General features: G+C 44.0%; 2 protein-coding genes across 5 annotated transcripts in view; one reads left to right on the top strand and one right to left on the bottom strand.

Moving 5' to 3' along the window:
* Positions 1–2,647: 2,647 nt before the first annotated feature.
* Positions 2,648–10,423, bottom strand: letm1 (leucine zipper-EF-hand containing transmembrane protein 1). Of its 4 annotated transcripts, none has more exons than XM_077731571.1 (15): positions 10,097–10,423; positions 9,172–9,229; positions 8,476–8,872; positions 7,640–7,783; positions 6,804–6,941; positions 6,531–6,734; positions 6,015–6,134; positions 5,807–5,938; positions 5,574–5,732; positions 5,224–5,310; positions 5,102–5,125; positions 4,821–4,955; positions 4,567–4,760; positions 3,658–3,814; positions 2,648–3,587 (listed from the first exon to the last, which is right to left on the bottom strand). In XM_077731571.1, exons 1-15 carry the CDS (start codon positions 10,179–10,181, stop codon positions 3,435–3,437), a joined length of 2,187 nt encoding a protein of 728 aa, XP_077587697.1. In that variant the 5' UTR covers positions 10,182–10,423; the 3' UTR covers positions 2,648–3,434. The 4 variants fall into 4 exon arrangements, with proteins under 4 accessions (XP_077587697.1, XP_077587698.1, XP_077587699.1 ...); XM_077731572.1 differs by having other exon boundaries at positions 3,658–3,796; positions 10,097–10,422; XM_077731573.1 differs by lacking the exon at positions 5,102–5,125 and having other exon boundaries at positions 10,097–10,422.
* Positions 10,424–11,252: 829 nt separating this feature from the next.
* Positions 11,253–18,731, top strand: part of nsd2 (nuclear receptor binding SET domain protein 2) — a 16,713-nt gene continuing 9,234 nt past the window's right edge. Inside the window, exons 1-21 of the mRNA XM_077731530.1 lie at positions 11,253–11,432; positions 12,386–12,894; positions 13,019–13,285; positions 13,645–13,798; positions 13,874–14,037; positions 14,324–14,599; positions 14,673–14,811; positions 14,967–15,049; positions 15,120–15,219; positions 15,358–15,467; positions 15,543–15,632; positions 15,733–15,862; positions 15,949–16,149; positions 16,208–16,387; positions 16,818–16,974; positions 17,055–17,257; positions 17,369–17,472; positions 17,578–17,847; positions 17,973–18,089; positions 18,383–18,524; positions 18,665–18,731. The exon at positions 18,665–18,731 is cut by the window's right edge and continues 40 nt beyond it. Coding sequence (XP_077587656.1) covers positions 12,400–12,894; positions 13,019–13,285; positions 13,645–13,798; positions 13,874–14,037; positions 14,324–14,599; positions 14,673–14,811; positions 14,967–15,049; positions 15,120–15,219; positions 15,358–15,467; positions 15,543–15,632; positions 15,733–15,862; positions 15,949–16,149; positions 16,208–16,387; positions 16,818–16,974; positions 17,055–17,257; positions 17,369–17,472; positions 17,578–17,847; positions 17,973–18,089; positions 18,383–18,524; positions 18,665–18,731 — 3,449 coding nt within the window. The 5' untranslated portion in view covers positions 11,253–11,432; positions 12,386–12,399. The remainder of the gene's footprint in view (positions 11,433–12,385; positions 12,895–13,018; positions 13,286–13,644; positions 13,799–13,873; positions 14,038–14,323; positions 14,600–14,672; positions 14,812–14,966; positions 15,050–15,119; positions 15,220–15,357; positions 15,468–15,542; positions 15,633–15,732; positions 15,863–15,948; positions 16,150–16,207; positions 16,388–16,817; positions 16,975–17,054; positions 17,258–17,368; positions 17,473–17,577; positions 17,848–17,972; positions 18,090–18,382; positions 18,525–18,664) is intronic.

Here is an 18,731-nt window from a genome sequence, read left to right as displayed (position 1 = left end):
TACCGACGAGTGCAAACGGCTTGGGATTTTTAGCTAGCTGAAAAGGGGCGTGTCACTTTGAGGACACTTTTTGTTCATTTTTGGGTCACTTTTGTTCATTTTTGGGCCATTTTTGTTCATTTTTGGGCCATTTTCTGTTCATTTTTGGGCCACTTTCTATTCATTTTTGGGCCACTTCGGATTCATTTTTGGGCCACTTTCTGTTCATTTTTGGGTCAGTTTCTGTTCATTTTTGGGTCACTTTCTGCTCATTTTTGGCCCACTTCCGATTAATTTTTGGGCCACTTTCTTGGGTAACTTCCTGTTGATTTTCACTCACTTCCTCCTGATTTTTATGCATCACTTCCTATTCATTTTTTGGCCATCCCAGTAGACCAAAATTTAGCGCTTTAGCTAAAACAAATCAACATACGTGGCATGCCACGTGGAACTTTTGAACAAAGGTCACATTTTCTTGTGGTTTAAAATAAACAGGAACAAGTCGACAGGCGCAAGCCCGTTGCCTCGTGTGGTCGGCTGGGTAATTACACGTCATGTCATTAAAGTATCGGGTGGACGGCAGGGCAGCCAAATTCGACGAGGCTGTTTTTTCTTCCTATTTTCACCCGGCAACAGCGGCGCCCGCAAGTTTGACTGCTGGCGTCTGAGAGGAAAGCGAATAAAAATAATTATACACGAGGTGGCGACACGACATTGAAAAAACGGACGCTAACTGTGGAGTTTTTATTTATTTTTTTAAAGTAGCGTAGCACTATAATTTTAATTATTTGAATTGTCGTATCATGCAATAAACGTAGAAAGTAGGCCCGTGTTTGCTAACCGGTCGGAAAATGAGACGACAAAATTTTTGGCGAAGTGTTTGGAGATTGTTTTGATTCAAATATTGTGCAAAATTGTCTGTATAATGAAAAGAAAAATGAGAAAATGGTTGGGCGAGCAGAGAGAGGGGGGTGGATACTGTTGCCTAGCAACACTGAGCTCATGATGATTTTTTTCTGAAATTGTTGCAACATTTTAAACAAGCATTTATTTATTCATAAATGCCCAAACCAACTCATTGGTTGCCATTGACAACAACAGATGTCCAATCCATCTCAATCTCCGATTGGATTGGACGCCTGTCACAATGAAAAAAGATAATTTTGCAAAAAAATTAATAAAAAATATTGTAAAATCCCCCTTCATCATTGACAGAAAGAAGTATGATGCATTGACATTCAATTTTTATTTATTTATTTTCAAAATAAAACAAAAGCATACAAATTGAACTAGAAAATTCCTGTTGATTTTATCTCACTTTCTATTTACTTTGCACAATTTCCATGTCACTTGCAGTTCAACTAGTTTTTCATCTTAAAAGGGGATTGAAACCATCTTTGAACAACCTTGAGAGGCTTTTTATTTTGGCGGAGTCACACGAGACCCACGCATGCTGAATTTTGCTTCTTCGGATCTTGTCAAAGGTGTTGGAGGCGAGGAAGGTGGCTGCGCATTAAAAAACATAGCACAAGCCCAGGGGGGGTCAACGGCGTAGACGTCACTCGCCTTTCTTCTTTCCACTTTCATCTCCGTCACCGAGAGAGCGCCTAAAGGACGAGGAGGAGAAGACCCGGCGTCCCTACACGTCTCCACGCCAAAGTGATGTCATCGGGGAGGACTGAGAAATGATGCTGCGCCAAATGGACTCTTTGAAATTCTGTTTCTATTGGTCAGTTGACCTACGTAAGATGGCCACCACCAACGTACAGGCTATCCCAAAAAAGCAGTGCTAGTCCACGTTTGCATGGAAAAATAATGTTGGTTTCTTTAGTTATCAATTAAAGCAGACTGGTTAACTATTAATTATTCAATATGAATGGGGGGAAAAGTACTTCTAAGATGCCCTCTAGTGGCCAAAGATATATCCCCAACAATATTAACCTGGATGGTCCGAAAGTAAACGTAAACTAACAAAATTTCGATATATTTTTAAAGGACGTAAAGGGTGGAAAACAATAAATTATATTTATTCTCGTTTATGTCCATTTACTTATGTAAAATACACGCAGTTTAAACAAATTGTTTGCAACTCTTTCTGGGTTTGGCACACCTGGTCCTGAAATTAATTAGGTCGTGATTTTGTTGGTTTCGTTTAAATCACATTTTATACAACAAGAATGTTGCGATGGCTATCTTGTATGCATGTAAATTAGAGGGAAAAGACATTTGGACAGTTTTTTTTAACCGTATTTGACACATTTAATCAGTTAGTAGGCTTTTTCCCCCCTAAACAAAACTAACGTCTTTCTAAAGATGATGTCAAATAGTATCGTTTAGTATGTACAATGATTCACCATTTATAGTATTTTTTTTATAAATGACTGCAAAATGAGGATATATGCAACTTCACTTACCATAGTAAACTCTGCAGGACGAAGAACCAAACATTTTAACCTCTTTTCCTTTTTTTCTGATGCGTCGTCATCAGCACGTACGTACGTGGCAGCCATCTTGGGAAGGTCAACCAGTGGTTTGTTTCGATGTCAATAAATGAATAGTACGTACTAATACATTAAAACGCGTGGCGGCCATCTTGGGAAGGTCAAGCAGTTATATATTGTATAGTACTTTTTGTGGGAGGTGATAAAAATAAACCATGAAACACAAATAGTTTCTTAATTATTTATTTTTTTGTACATTGTTTTTTCACATTTTTTAACAATGTTTCTCTTAATGGGGGGTAAAATGATTCGTTTTGCATACAGTTCAAGTCAAATGTGCCCTGGCATAAAACCACCAAATTTGCATAATAAATAAAAAAAGATTTCAAAAAAAAATCTATTGTGAGGAAAAACGCCTCGGATTAAGATTGCTTTTGGATTTAAAGTCGTTGTCATGGCGTTACAATCACTGTGACGACAATCAACAAGCTGTCAAGCGTGCGTATGTACATTAAAATCCAGTTGATCAATTCAGTTTTAATCAAAGGAATCATTGTTTACATTTTTGAAATCAAGTATTTCGTGTAACTTTTTTCTGTTGATTGTCAGTCACTTTCTGTTCTTTTTTAAACATTCTATCCCTTCCTGTACATTTCCAGTTGATCCCAGAATCACTCCCTGAATATTTCAGAGAAACTTCCAATTCCCTTAAAAATTTTGGGCCACTTTCTGTAACTTTCAGGGCACTTACGTCCCCCTTTCCCTCTAAAAAAAAAAGATTTTGAGACCCCTTGTGATACATGCTGATGCATAATGAAGATGATGAGGAATGACGTTGATGAATTTTGGACTAAAGTGCAGAAAGCTTTCGGATTTTTGGTGTCTTGCACTATATACAAAATAAAAATAAAACACCAAGGCGTTTTTTCCACCATCAGTAGACATATTTCTTTGACGCGGTGCCTTTTAAAGGCAATAGGAGCCTCGTGTTTGCCACGAGCCTCGTCATTGGTTTTAGCCATTGAGCTTGGCCGCTTGCTCCTTTTCCGCCTTCTCTTTGGCCTTCTCCTTCTCCATCAGCTTCTCCTCCTTCTGCAGCATGACCAAGATGTCGGCCACCTGCGAGGTGGCGATGTCGATGTCCTCTTTGTCGATGAGTTCCACCACCTGGACAATAACAATGAATTTTTTCCTATTTCTGCTGTAGTAAAATGTCCAAAAATACAATGTGGCGCACCTTGATGACATCATCAATGTCGATCTTGCCGTCACGGTTGTCGTCGAGCGCCTCGGCGATGCTCTGGAGCTTATGCTCGGGAATGTTCTGGATCTGCCGCATGACCCCGATGAGCTCGTCGATGCTGATCAGGTTCTCCCTGAAGGCGTAGAAGAGACTGGATACAGGAAAATGCGTTACCGGATTGGGCGGGGCTAAAAAAAGCGCTGGATGGAGGGACGGCTCATGGCATGCAGCACACGTCTGTTAAACGGCCAATCAAATGTTCTTCTTCCCTATCCTAGCCTAGTGTTTCCCAACCACTACCCCTTGGCACACTGGGGGTGCCGTGACCCATGGTTGGGTATGCCACAGAAAATGATTTACCAATAACCCATGCATGGTAAAAAAAAATCTTAATACTACCAGATTAAAATTGAAATAGAATAAATATTATACTATTCCAAGACTCAAATCTTAATAAATACTATTAGGTTAAAGTAAGCACTTTTTTTAGCTTATTTTTAGTGGTGTGCCTTGAGGTTTTTTCCAAGTAAAAAGTGCAGCACAGCTCTAAAAAGATTGTGAAGCACGTTTCTAGCCTACTTAATTACCAATTAAGCAGCATTGTTCCCTTTCTAAGCAACCCCCGCTCTACCCAGCTCACCACCTCAACGAGCAGAATCACAGCAGACAACCATGTAAGCATTGGTTAGAAACAGCCCATCCCCCCCCCCCCAAAAAGTGCTAGCTTTCTGCATATCTTACCTGGTGGCGTCTCCGTTTTTAGTCAAGAATAAGCTGTGAAGGTTTACAATCAATTAGGGAGCTCCATTAGGGAGCTATTGAGCCCTACTGGGATTTTACCGGGTGATCGCGGATGTGGATGAAGAGAAGCAGGATGAACCAAGACGGGGTCTTGGCGCTTACCCGACGGGGGGCGTGGCTCCGACGTCCATCTGCCCATCCAGGATGACTTTGTCTTTCTCCAACTCGCCGATGATCTTGTCGATGCGCCCGATCATGCGGTTGACTCTCTTGGCGAGGCGCTGGCTGGCTTTGGACTCGCACACCGCCTTCTCCTGGCCGGTTTTGGATAGCTCCTTCTTGATCTCGTCCAAGTCCTGTGCGAGTCATGGTGGTAAAAACCGACCTTCCTACTCTTCCAATTCCTATCAACTCACCTCGTTGTACTCCTGGACGTCATCCTTGAGCTCTTCCAGCTCTTCTTTTTCTAGAGTCAGCAATTTCTTCTGCTCTTTCAGCTTGGAACAGGCATCGCTGATCAGGTCGATCTCTTCTTTGGTGATCTCTTCGCCCTGTAAACACACCAAAAGACCAGAATTACCCAGAAGGACCGAAGGACCGACTTTATTTTAAGGAAAGGTCACATTTTGGGTTCTACAGAGCACAAACACGACGTGAGGAGAACGTTCTGGGAAGTTTGGATAGCGCTGAAGCTAACCTGGTAGCGCAGGAATGTCTGCCACTGTTGAAATGGCGTTGATGTACAAGATCAAGAAGAACAAATAAATATTGACAGAGTTGTGGACATCGCTATGTGTAATCCAGTAACAAAAAAATGACCTTAACGCCTTCCAGGACGGGTGCCGTGTCCCTCAGGACATCGTTGGGAGATGTCGTCATACGCTCGGCTTCCAGCTCCTCATTGTCCTGTGGGAAGAACGAAGCTTGAAAATGACAGAAATGGCGAGGCGTCCAATCCATTTGATGTGGGAGGATTGGCAGAAAATGAGTGAAAGTCAATGGGTTGATGTGTGTAGCTGGCAGCCATCTTGAATAGGGTAACCACTGGCTGGAAACTACTACTACTACTAAGTAATCTTGAAAAACGATGATGTCATTTTAATGCGACACTAAAACTAGTGTTGGTGCAAAAGTGGTCAAAAACAACCCCTAAACCCAAAAAAAAGTACCCTGGCGGCTTTCTCGGCGGCGTCGGCCAGCCTCTCCATCTCCCTGTCCTTGTTATCCTGCCGTATGGCCGCCTCCTCCAGCAACGTGGTCTCCACTTTGGTCTTGTTGTCCACCTTGGACAGCTCCATCTCAGCCACCTTCATTTGGGCTTCCTTGGTCTGAAAAATGCGACGGGTGGTTAAAAGCCAGCAGAGGCGGCATAAGACGGCATAAGACGGCGACGTCAACTTACCGCCATCTCGGGTAGCGTCTGCAGGGTGCTCTTAAGTTGGTCGGCGGGGGATAGGGTGTCGGGGAGGTACATGGCCCGGGACAGCAACAGCAGGGATGTGGGAATCTGCTGTTTCAGGTGAAGCTCCAGCCACTGTTGGGAGATGAGTTTGTTGGTGTTAACACAGGGGGTGGAGCTAGTGGGCCAGGGGGAGTGGCCTTCATCCTACCTGGACGAGTTGCTCTCGGAGACGCTCCTCGGTGACGCCCAGTGATCTCATCCCTCGGACCCGGCAGGCGGCCTGGACTTCGTTGACGTTCAGGCTCTCCACGCCCTCCTCGGCGATTAGCTGGAAAGAAGATTTACTTTCTTAAATTTCTAAAATAAAAACTGAGTATTCATTTTTTTATAGATCTAACACAATGTGTATTTTAGCTTTTTTTAAAAAAATATTTCCAGACTTTACGAATAGATTTTTTGAACTAAAAACAGAAAAAATGATTAAAAAAATTACAATTATTGATTTAAAAGGGGGAATATTAGGAAATTTAATATACATCTATACTCTTTATTTTAATTTGATCCTGAAACAGAAATTCGACATGATTTACTTTCCCGGACCGCACAAAATGATGCGGCGGACCAGTTTTGGCCCCCGGGCCACCAGTTTGACACCAGCGTCTTAAATTTAGTTCCTTAATTACTTTTACCTAAAGAAACAAAACTGCTACTTTCTCTCTTCTACCTTGTCATCGGCGCGGATGTTCCTGAGCTTCATGATGAGCTGGAAACGCAGAAAATTGTTGGTACCAATGGACTGGAGTTCCAGCAGGCGGCACAGCGCCACCAACTGGGGCCGTGTCAGGTTATCTAGCGTCAGCTCATCCTCGAACAGTTTGGAGAAGCGTATAATCTCCTCGTTGCTGGGACGCTCGCCAGAGTCTCGGATCTTAGGGGATGGACGGAGAGGGCGTGTCAGTTTTGGATTTTAGGGCGTGGCTTAGTGATGCATACCCACCTTCTGGAAAAAGGTGGAGAACTCCTCGGCCACGTCGCCCTGCGCCGCCTTGTTGCGGAGTGCGATTTCCTCGACGGTGTCCTGCAAGAACTTGGCCATCTCCAGCTTGACTCGCAACTCTTTTTTCAATCTCTCCTCCTGCGTAGAAACATCACATGATAGAACTCAACAGGAAGAAAAGCGTTGCCACGGTAACTAGAGTAATCCCTTGATTATTGCATCCACTTTTTTAAATTACTATCTATGGATTTTAGGTTCATAAAAATGTGAAAATCCACGCTGAAGCCACTTTTGCTACAAAGGACTCAGCACTGAAGTGCCCAGCAATATCAAATAAGTACACTAGGCAGCCATCTTGGGTCAGACGACATCAGTGCAGCACTGAAGTGCCCAGCAATATCAAATAAGTACTCTAGGCAGCCATCTTGGGTCAGACGACTTCTGTGCAGCACAGGTGCCCAGCAATATCAAATAAGTATGCTAGGCAGCCATCTTGGGTCAGAGGACTTTTTTGGGCTGGACTGTAGTGAACATTAAGTGAATAATTTTCTTTATTAAAATACTGTCACTGAATTATTGAAAGATTTACAAGAGGTTTCAACCATCTTGTGTTGGGGGGACATTGACATTTATCGAATTCTTGATTAAACTTTATGTACAGTTTCTGACATCTTGCTTCAGGGGACTTTAATGGCAGGCTCAACAGTAGTTGACATAGGGTGAGAGTCGTTCTCTGTTAAAATAGACGGCTCAATAGGATTAAGGTTCGAGTAAGTGACTGGGGGGTGAAAGTTCATGCCCGGTGTCAAGGGAAGGCGGCGCTATGCTTTGCTAACCTTTTTGGACTGCGTCTCGAAGGTGGACGGCAACATGTTGGGGAAGAGCTTGAGCGCCACGGGCAGCAGGAACTCCATGAAAGGGACGATGATGAACACCAGGAAGGGGAGAAGTCGGAAGACGTCCGCACAAGTGCGCAGAAACTGGAAGCAACATAGATGTATGTTGACATTTTTTTATTGTCTACAAAATATCTATATACTATGAATATATATTTTAAATAAAAGTAATATACATGGGCACAAATGTAGTAGTTAATAGATATCTTTATGTTCCGTTCTTAAAATGTGATGGACACTTTTGACATGATACTGCAATTATTTTGTCTATAAAAATTTAATTTGGTGTTCAAAATGTCATGTTTTGTTGGGTATTTCTTTTCGTGTCTTGTATGAGTTCTCCTGTGTCTTTTTAGGCTCACTTTCGCTTGCACAACTCAAGGGTTCTTAATTGTCTCGTTGACCATCCCCCGCTTGTACCAAAGCCCGTGTTCAAGTATGTTTCTGCCTCGGTTAGGTGGACCTTTGGTCGGGGGATGGTCTGCATCCTTTCTTGGTTCCTTCTGTTTTTTTCCCAGTTTTAGTTTGTAAGGTTATTCTGTAATTATTTTTCGTCTTATATTTGGGCCAATACTGTATTAGAATCAATGTTATGGGCAATAAAAGGTCTTATTTCACAATATTTTTTGTAAAACATTCTTATATAAATAACCACTATTTCTTCATTGTCTGCTATTGACGAAACTAGACGTTGAATCTATACAAAGTGGAAAGCATTATAAACTACCTGAAATTACACAGTAGACATTTGGACATTTATGAACGTCAATCCTGACCTGTCTCCTCTCCCGGCGTGATAAGGCGTGGCCATTGAGAACCTGCCACAGCATCCGCCCAGCGATTCCAGTGTCCACGAAGAGCAGCCTGAAGCCGTGGTAGTAATGCTTGATCTCGTCCAGCACTCGCTGCCCAAGTGTGCGTCTGACCGGCTCGACGTCGGCGGAGGGGCTGTACACCGGACCGCCTTCCTCTAGCTTCTTCTTGTCCTTTAGCGAGCGTAGGGATTTTTCCACCTTGGAGTCGTCTTGCCGAATCGCCGAGACGTGGAGATACCGTGCATCGCAAATTAGCGACAGAGGGTAGGAGCCTGGAACGCGGCGCCAACATGAGACGGGACGGGCGCTCTCTGGCCACTGGAGCCGGGCTTCCGCCACCAATCGGAATCTGTCGTGTCTGCAGAGACGGAAACAAACTCAGGAAATTTTAGGTGCGCCTTGTGTAGGTAAATATGTGTACCCCTGTTCTAGTCAGTCTAATTGGGTTCAACAGTAAATGAAAAAACAGAGTGTGGATCAATGAGGAAGCACTGTTTAGCAGATAATTGGATTATCAAAGTGTACCTAATACAGTAATCCCTCGAATATCGCGGGTAATGTAAACAAGACATGGGTTAGATTAACGAAAAATCTCGAAGTAGGCTCACAAAAATGGCTTCTGCCTACTAGTTTCAGCTTTGGATTTGAACGTCTCACCTCTGACTGGAAAGCCGTAACGCTGTGCAATTGAAGCAGGAAGCATCTTCTATTTTCCCTGCAAGGGTAAAAAAAATCATTGATTTAGATTGGTGACAAAAGGCAAACTGAAAGTGCATCTGGGGTTAACCAGAAGCGTGCTACACTTGTTGTAATAACAGGTGGGCCAGGCGCGCCCACTCCCGGCCGCCACATTGCGTTTGCAGAGTGTACTGGAAGCCCGTCACATTCAAACAACCCAACGAATGAACTGGAAATGATGTAAATAGTGTATGTGAAACTACATGAAAAATGGGGCCCCTCTACTACATACAACAGTTTACTACAGTGTAAAAACAACACAGCAATTCATCCTCAAAATACTATAAATACCAGGACAAGTATAGAGATAATTTTTACAATTATTTATACTACTCTAAAGTGTCATATAAAACGACACTGATAAGCGCGACTGCGGCCAAAGGTGCTGAAAGATAAAACATTATCAGCCATTCTATTATGTTTAAATAAATTCATTCAAATTTGGTGGAGTTGTACAGTTTCTTCCAAAAAAACTGCCCGATAAAGTCGGGGGGAACGAAAAATCATTATATACGAATACATTGCATGGTTTCAATTATAAATAGCCTATGAGAAAATGCTGCCATGGCAACCGGCATCCTCACATTCATTGCGTTCAGTCGCTGTCCTCAGACGACCTCGAGCCTAATTCTGGCAGGCCGCTTTGCGACATTTATTTCCGAGACGTTTATATCAAACTTAAGACTTTACTTGTAGTAACAACCATGAACCACGCGTCATTCACCGCTGCTCTCAAGTACTATACCGGAAAACCACCAAGCTAATGCTAATGTAGACGAGCTAGTTAGCAACTTCTCGACAGTCACGCAGGGTCCTAAAAAACTAACACAAAATGACTTCTTACCTTTAGCTTTCCGAAAGTCGTTGTTTAACGACCTGGAAGTTGTCAATAAAGATGCCCTGGACCTCGAAAACAGGATTAGCGCCATGTGGAAGCTTTGCGGTCCGTTTGTTTCGAATGTTTTAACTTGGTACGCTAACTAGCTAGTTGGCTAGCAAGCGACACCAAATATTTGTTAAAGGAAAGGAAATGAAACTGGGACATATATACGAAAGGTGACGTAAATTAGCTGTACAATTTGGGAAAATGCGGCTACGTTCTTCATGCCCTTCCCGTCTCTCTCCGGCTTCGAATGACAGGACAGACGAAACCTGGCAAGTCTTCCCCTGACGTCATTTGACCGTTATAAAACAAAATAAAAGACAGTTGTATTGTATTTTCTGGTTGTTTTTACACTAAGACATGTGTAATTTGCCACGTTAATCGTGCAATAATTCAAAATTAATCAAGGCCAATGAACGCTTGCTATTTATATAAAAACATTGTGATTTACAAGATGAAAGGTTTTAACTTGAAAGTCAGAGAAGGCGCCAACAATGTAAAAAAGAACTTCATCATTGTAGTTTAAAATAATTCTAGCAATAACAATAAAAGAAAAGAGTTCTCCAGTTTAACTTAATCCCTTTTTTGTTTTTGTTTTACACGATTTACATATACCCATTTTCGTGTATTTTAATTGAATGTACTTTCTATTCATACTCGTAGTGGAAAAACATGCTTACGACATCTGAGTCATAACATGGCGGGATTACTGGAACCCGCCCACCGGAAATGCAGAGTGCTACTCAACAAAGTAAAGACAATATAAAAAAAGATATTTCAAAGCCAAAACGACCTTAAAATTACCCCAGACCTCCTTAATCTAAAACTAATAGTGTAGTATAGCTTTTCTAATTAAAATAATCATTTCAAAACTCATTTTGCTCTCTGAGTCAACATGTTTTGAACTCACATTTGTAGGTTACTTTGAGTGTTTGAATTAGATAACTTTATTGGATGAGTATTGTTTTTCGGGGACACAACATGGCGAATGTAATTATTTTCAATATATATTTACAAGAACGAAAGAAAAGCACTCAAAAAATAAACCGTAAAGTGGTGGTAGTGAACGATGCTATTTTCATTTTATTTATTTATTTTGTTTTATTTTCAGGAAAGGACCGGTCTTTTTCTTGTGCCGCCGACCAATCACAAGCGAGTATTTTTCGCGCTGGTCGGCCTCGCTGTTTGATTTCCCCGCAAAAGCCTTTTTGGTCCACTTGAATGAAAATCTGCGTTTTACGCCATGAATAAACTTTCCGCTTCCTCCTAAACGGGCACAAGGACGTCCAGTTAGCAGGTAACACACCCAAACTATTCTGTCCGTCTCGGGGTTACGGCCAAATAAGCCGAGGGCTTTTTTTCCTTGAAAAAAGTGTACACTTGTCCCGGGGCCGAGCATCCATTTTAAGCTAGAGGCGGCTAGTTAGCTTATGCTAACCAAAGATGCTACTTTTCAATGGGTTTCCAATGAGCTTCGCTGCTTAGCATTTTTCGAAACGAGCTGTCATGGCGCCGACAAAGTGACTCTCCTAACCGCGTTAAGGCCGAACATTTAACCCAGACAACCTTAGTCAGGTAACGTCCTCCAATTCTAGTAAGTAACATGTTTAATTTTTTGTCGTGGTAGGGAAAATTTCGAGTTGTTGTTGGTTTTGTCCTTTGTGCGGCGGCTTTGTTTGATATCTGGTCAATGAGTCGCGCTGCGAGCCTTTTCCAAAAGCGACCGTATATGCCAAATATTTGTTAAATATAACTTTGCTTCAAATGTCGTTTCAATAGTACACTTAGTTTCGTAAAGTTTGTACTTTACAAGTATACTTTGAAACGCTGGCATGAAGTTGAAACAATTGCTGCGCGCTCGCCAGACAAGACTAATCGATCCTCGATGAGACGCTTACTTGCCTAATAAATGTCACGGATTCGAACCCAGTGCGTTGCGGTTACTTGTCAGCTGTTCTCGTTTCGCTCTTTACCCCGAACCGTTGCAGTTAGCTGCTAGTTTATCATTTTAGGGGTAAGAGTATCCACCACTCCTAGAACCTTGTCTAAATGGAAGTTCCAATCATGACGTCATCAGTTGCCATTAACAGGTATAGACGTCCAATCCATTTCAACGACAAAAGAAACTAATGTGTTCTTTTCTTTACTTCTATGATATTGCAAATGGTTGAGTACCAATAAGGAGTTGAAAGTTGAAGTTATAATTCTCATAGACGTTTGATTCTATCCCAACTCTGTTCCTTTCAACAGAACGCACAAACGGAATGTACGGCAAAGCGAGCTCCTTGCCTTCGATACCCAAGCTGGCCGAGCCCGTCAGCGTCAAGCAGCCGCCCTGCGGCGACCCGTCACTCCTCATGGACCGGGCCGCAACCTTGCAGGACGGCGTGCTTCAGATGTCGGGCCACAGGCGGCTCGAGGACCTCACGTCCCTAGTCCTCAACGGCGAGCGGGACGCCCGAGCCACCGAGACGCCCGTCGTCAAGGGCGCCAATGCCCCCGCCTCCGACGGCGCCCGGCAACCCGAGTGCGGTCCGCACGGCGAGCCGGAGCTGAAGGCCAGCGTACCCCGACCCCTCTTCGAGTCACGTGCCGCCGTCGTGGAAGGGGCGGCGGCTTCCACGCCCGAGGGACGGCAAGAAGTGAAGAAGCTTAGGGGTCGACCTATCAAATCCAAACCTCAACCCGACCTGGGTTCTTCTCCCACACGTGAAGAGGCTTTTGATGTCTCCGACCCTCCTCTGGAAGCGGCAAATGAGGTTAGTTTTTACTTGTGGTTGTTAAAATGTGTAGTATTTAACTTATTTTGGGACATTAACTGCAACGATCTCTAAATAGATTCACAATAGATGATCTAATAGGCTTCTCCTAACATTCTTATAGTCACAACAAGCCATGGCCTGCAGAGAACTTCCACAGCATCAGAATGACCTTGTTGTTCAGAGGTTTTTGTCAGGAGAAGGCTACAAAAGAATTTCCAAGGCGCTCAATATCCCGTGGAACATGGTGAAGACCGTCATCGCGAAATGGAGGAAATATGGCACCACCGTGGCGTTGCGCACAACCGGACGTCCCTCCAAAACCGATGACCAGGCTGGAAGGAAACTTCCAGAGGACGCCGTCGAGAAAAACGAGGTGGCGGAGGCTCTGGCAAGTGACTAGAGTTGTCAAAATGATCAAAATGGAAATATTGTATCTAGATATGAAACTTGAATGATAAAAATGAAAGATGTCCAATTCATTCGGACTGGGAAAAGCAATTAATTTATTTTGGATAACGTCATACTTAAATTGCAGTTGGGGTCATTTTTTGTTTATTTTTCGGGCATTTTTTAGGCCCGTTTTTTTTAATTTTTTTTATTATTATTTTTTTGCTGACTTTCTGTTGGTCTTGGGCCATTTCAATGTTACTCATAGTTAATTTGTGATAATTTGACTACTACAAAATAGTAGCTACTAATCAAGACACTTTGAAAGGGTTAATAATAAAAATAAATATTTACTTCCAGCTGCCGGTTGTCTCAGAGCCAGCATCGAACCCGCCCCTTTTGCTGACCAGCTTTTCTGTCGGAGACGTGGTCTGGACCAAGGTATCGGGGTACCCCTGGTGGCCCTGCATAGTCACCACCGACCCCGAACGCGATCACCATGTGAAATCCAACGGTGAGTCTCATCTCCACCACGCTTCACTAAAATGGCGCTGAATAACCCTAATAGCCATCTGTCCTCATCTAATAGGCAAAAGCAGATCGGGCCCCCTTTACCACGTCCAATACTTTGGAGACGCACCCGAGAGGGGTTACATTTTTGAGAAGAACATGGTGTCCTTTGCCCGGGAGAGCCAGTATGAAGAGCTCAGCTTGCAAAAAAAGCAGCCGGCTTCACGTGTCGTCCACAAGAAGGTAAATAGGCAAACTTAGAAGAAAAAAATAGGAGTGGGACTTTAACCAATTAGCATAATTACCCATCTATGAAATGGAATGACCAAATTTAATGAGACACGTTGTTAGAAAAGCTTTAGGCTAGAATTGTACTGCAAAAAGTAGTCTAAAAAATACATTAATTGATTACTCCTAGAGTATATTATTTGACCAAGTCGTCTAATTAATGCTACCATTTAAAAATCAATATATGTCTGTGTTTTTCGACAAGAATAATACCTATTAATTGTCTGCTTGTCCATCACAGACTCTACAATCCGTACCTTGTAAATTGCGACCCCAGTGGAAGATGGGCGTAATTCAGGCCACAGAAGCCCTGGCAATGTCGTCTGAAGACCGCCTGGCCAACTTCACCTTCGCGTACGATGGCGATGGGCCCCGCCTCAACCCTCGCCTCCTGGACAAACTCAAGCCCGAACCCGGAGCGGAGGCTGAGGCCGAGCTCCTTATCGGAGCGGCCCAACGCCTCAATGGTCGCAGCCTAAAGAAAAAGGAGAAGAAAAACACTGCTTCTCTACCACAGGTTGGGTCAGACATCAGATTTTTGCACAACAGTTTTCAGGTCACTTAAATATATTCCATGTGATGAATCTCAGGTTCGCCGACGAGCGAAAACGGCGGTACCGCTCAAGAAGAAACTAGCACCCAAAATTCTCGCTTCGTCCCTGAAGACGGCGGCACAGAGGAAAACATCGAAGACTTCAACCCAGAAAGCCAAGACGGGAGAAGCTTTGGGTCAGTAGATAAGTTTAAAAAAAGGGGCACTTTGTATTCAAATGGATAAGATGCGTTTTCATTGTGTATCCATGGCAATACTAGTGCAACACCAATTAGTACCTCCATTCATGAAGTCAATTAAACCACATATTTGCTATTCTGATGTTTTTTAGCTAAAAGAGGGCTTAAGAAAATCTCCAAAAAGACAACTTTGCTGGACGTAGCAGTGGAGCAGCCGAAAAAAAGGCGGAAAAATGTGAGTTTGACCGACAGCATCCTGAGAAATAAGATAGGAATGGCTTACCATGAATGTGATTCGTCAACAGACACTGGCCGGAAAGTTGAAGGAATCTCAAGAGAAACCCAAGCAGAGAAAGCGAAAGGCGGACACGGAAGTTAAAGAAACCAAAAAGCCACTACTTTCCGGTACAATTTAAATCATTCCATAAACATACCGTATTTTCAGGACTATAAGGCGCTCCCTCAATGAATGACACTTTAATTTTGTTTCCATATATAAAACACTGGATTATAAGGCGCCCTTAAAATATTTTTCTTCCCTAGTTAAGCAAGAAGCAGAGGAACCAAAACGCAAGCGAAAGCGAGAAGGAGAAAACTTCCAGGATCCCACCAACGCCAAAAAGAGGCGCTCATCCCTTTGTCACGAACCAGATGTGAGAGATTTTTACTCGTATGTTTTTCTTCCAAAAATCAAAATTTTGCACCATTAACACAAACATTCTGTCCAGGTTTCCGGAAGCGATGGATGTCCCCCTTCTCCTAGCGAAAGTCTGGATGAGATGAAGAAGGGCGAACGCAAGAAAGAGTTTGTCTGCCAGGTGCGTCCTTCCCATACAAGTTAATACAATTTCATTTTTAGCCATTGAAATTTGTTAGCAGTTAGCTGTTAGCGGATGACACGTTGATGTTGCCGTGCAGGTTTGCGAGCTTGCCGGCGAAGACCTGGTTCCCTGCGAAGGTCAATGCTGTGGGATGTTTCACCTCCATTGTCTGGGAGAGGGCTGCTTCCTACCCGAGGACAAGCTGCAATGCCGATCATGTAGCACCGGTAAGCGCCAACTTAGAGGGAACGTAGGATCGGACGCCATATTTAAAAAAAGAAAGAAATTTAAGCTCCCTTCTTGGTCTGGCCAGGGCTCCGCTCCTGTTTCACCTGCAAACAGTCTGACGGGGAGCTGATACGCTGCCACGTGATCCACTGCGGCAAGTTCTACCACCAGGCGTGCGTCCGCCTCAGCCCGCTCACCGTCTTGGACAACAAGGGCTTCCGTTGTCCTCTTCACGCTTGCCTCAGCTGCCATTACGGAAGCCAAACTCAGCACAGGGCCGCCAAAGGTAAGGCTGGAAGGTAGCTTGGTTCGACCTGGGCGGGCCTGATGCTGTTTCTTTGCAGGTCGCCTAATGCGATGCATGCGCTGCCCCGTGGCCTACCACATGGGCGACCAGTGCGTGGCGGCGGGAAGCCAGATCATCACCGGGACAGCCATCGTCTGCACCAACCACTTTAGCGCCAAAAAGGGATACAGCCACCATCGTCACGTCAACGTCAGCTGGTGCTTCGTCTGCTCCAAAGGTGCTTGCCGATTGGCAGAACGAAAACAGTTCATGCTGATAGCTGTCTCTTCAAAGAATAGTATTTTTCGTGTTGTTCTATGTTTTTTTTTTTTTTTTACATTACAAGGTTATTGATTAATCCAATTACGTAAACAAAACAACAGCTCTAACAATCATAGCATATCAGGTATTCAATAATAACAATTAAGGTCGGAACTCAAAAACAACTCTATTGGAAATTAAAATACTTAAGCGTCCTTCTAGGTCTGCATTCTGGGGTAAAGGTCAGTCCTATCTTCCAGTAAAAAGTCCTCGGAACGACATGTTACGATCCCGAGCTCGCCCCAGACAAATTGTAGCAGCTCTTATACAAAAATGATTAAATGCACACATATGTATATTATGGTATTATAGAATGAATCCAACAATGTGTGTCTTAACGACGGCAGGAGGTCAGCTGCTGTGTTGCGAATCCTGCCCGGCCGCCTTCCACCCGGACTGCCTCAACATCGCCATGCCAGACGGCAGCTGGTTCTGCAACGACTGCCGTGCTGGCAAGAAGCCCAAATACAGAGACATCATCTGGGTCAAACTAGGAAAGTACAGGTGAGCCCCCGAACCGACACCACCATGATTCTGTCTGGGTCTTCCTTCCCCAAACATGTGTTTTCCCTCTGTCTCTCCAGATGGTGGCCAGCGGAGATCCAGCATCCCCGTACCGTCCCCACAAATATCCAGCACCTTCGTCACAAGATCGGGGAGTTCCCCGTCTTTTTCTTTGGGTCCAAAGACTACTTCTGGACCTACCAAGGCCGTGTCTTCCCTTACATGGAGGGAGACCGGGGTAGCAAGAGCCAAACGAGCAACATTGGGAAGGTTTTCAAGACTGGTAAATATCTGCCTAGCCCAAGGACAGAATCTTCTTCAAAAAAATGAATAGATAGATTTTTACCATTGTTTGTCTTTCCCATGGGATAATATGAAGTTTTTCTCTCTTTAGCTCTTCTGGAGGCAGAAGCTCGTTTCAAGGAGATGAAGATGAAGCGCGAAGCTAAGGAAGAGGAGGAGAAAAACCGAAAACCGCCACCCTACAAGTTTATTAAGGTTTGTCGGCCATTTTGTGTCAGTGCCATTAGAATATAATGTTATATTCTAGTCAATGTAGGCAATGTTTTTCAACCCTAATTTTTTTAACCTCTTGTCCTTCAGGTGAACAAACCCGTGGGCAAAGTGCAGGTGTACACCGCCGACGTGTCGGAGATCCCCAAATGCAACTGCAAGCCGTCGGTGGAGCGCCCTTGCGGCTTTGAGTCGGAGTGCCTGAACCGCATGCTCCAGTACGAGTGCCACCCGGAGGTCTGTCCCAGTGGCCAACGCTGCTGCAACCGGGACTTCAGCGAGCGCCTCTATCCAGACACCCAGATCATCAAGACACCGGGAAAGGGCTGGGGATTGGTCGCTCAACGCGATATTAAAAAGGTTAAGCGCTAATGGTCATTTTTCCGCGAGTTAAGCGTCCATTCTGCTTGATGGCGAATGAATGGAAATGATATTGAGATGAGAGAACAGTCAAACTGAAATATCCATTTGTACTACCCTCACAGGGCGAGTTTGTCAACGAGTATGTGGGCGAGCTGATTGACGAGGACGAATGCCGGGCCAGGATTAAGCACGCTCACGAAAATAACATTACCGACTTCTATATGCTCACTATCACCAAGGTTCGTTGGGCTACATCAGGACTGAACATTTATTTCCGCTACATATCGGCCATTTTGAAGAAAGTCCATGTATTTTGGTTTGTAAGTTTGTCTGTTAATATGGCGCTCTTCGGCGTGCATTGTGGCCGCTCATGTAGCGGTCGTGCTTCCCCCAGGAGCCACAACAATGGCTCGGCATCGCTTTTGGGAACGATACGCGCTAGCTAGCGTGCCGTCATAGTGGTCGATACTACAGGTGCATTTGGCTGTTTATTTGGGCGGCTCATCCATGAGTTTTTTTGTTTGCTTTCCAGGACCGAATTATCGACGCCGGTCCCAAAGGCAATTTCTCCCGCTTTATGAATCATAGCTGTCAACCCAACTGTGAGACGCAGAAATGGACGGTCAATGGAGACACGCGTGTCGGGCTTTTTGCTATATGCGACATCCCGTCAGGTTGGTGATGCCCATCTTTTGTTCTAGACCAAGGGTTTGTTTGCAGGACGTTTTAACGTCAACTTGGACCATTTTAGATATATTTAGATTTTTTTAAACATTTTTAGTCCTAATTTTTCAAGGCTTTTTGACATGGACAGGTACGGAACTGACGTTTAACTACAATTTGGACTGTTTGGGCAATGAGAAGACGGTATGCCGCTGCGG

Source organism: Stigmatopora nigra, chromosome 13 (assembly GCF_051989575.1).
Source record: "Stigmatopora nigra isolate UIUO_SnigA chromosome 13, RoL_Snig_1.1, whole genome shotgun sequence".
Lineage (NCBI taxonomy): Eukaryota > Metazoa > Chordata > Actinopteri > Syngnathiformes > Syngnathidae > Stigmatopora > Stigmatopora nigra.
This window is presented reverse-complemented; position numbering and strand designations above follow the sequence as displayed.

Bases quoted from the DNA above. Each gene is read 5' to 3' on its own strand.
- letm1 (XM_077731571.1), bottom strand. From the start codon at position 10,181: ATGGCGCTAATCCTGTTTTCGAGGTCCAGGGCATCTTTATTGACAACT. The intron at 5,311-5,573 runs GTACTTTTTTTT...TTCTTCCCACAG, and splicing joins CCGCCGAGAAAGCCGCCAGG to GACAATGAGGAGCTGGAAGC. The intron at 4,956-5,101 runs GTTAGCTTCAGC...GTGTGTTTACAG, and splicing joins AGACATTCCTGCGCTACCAG to GGCGAAGAGATCACCAAAGA.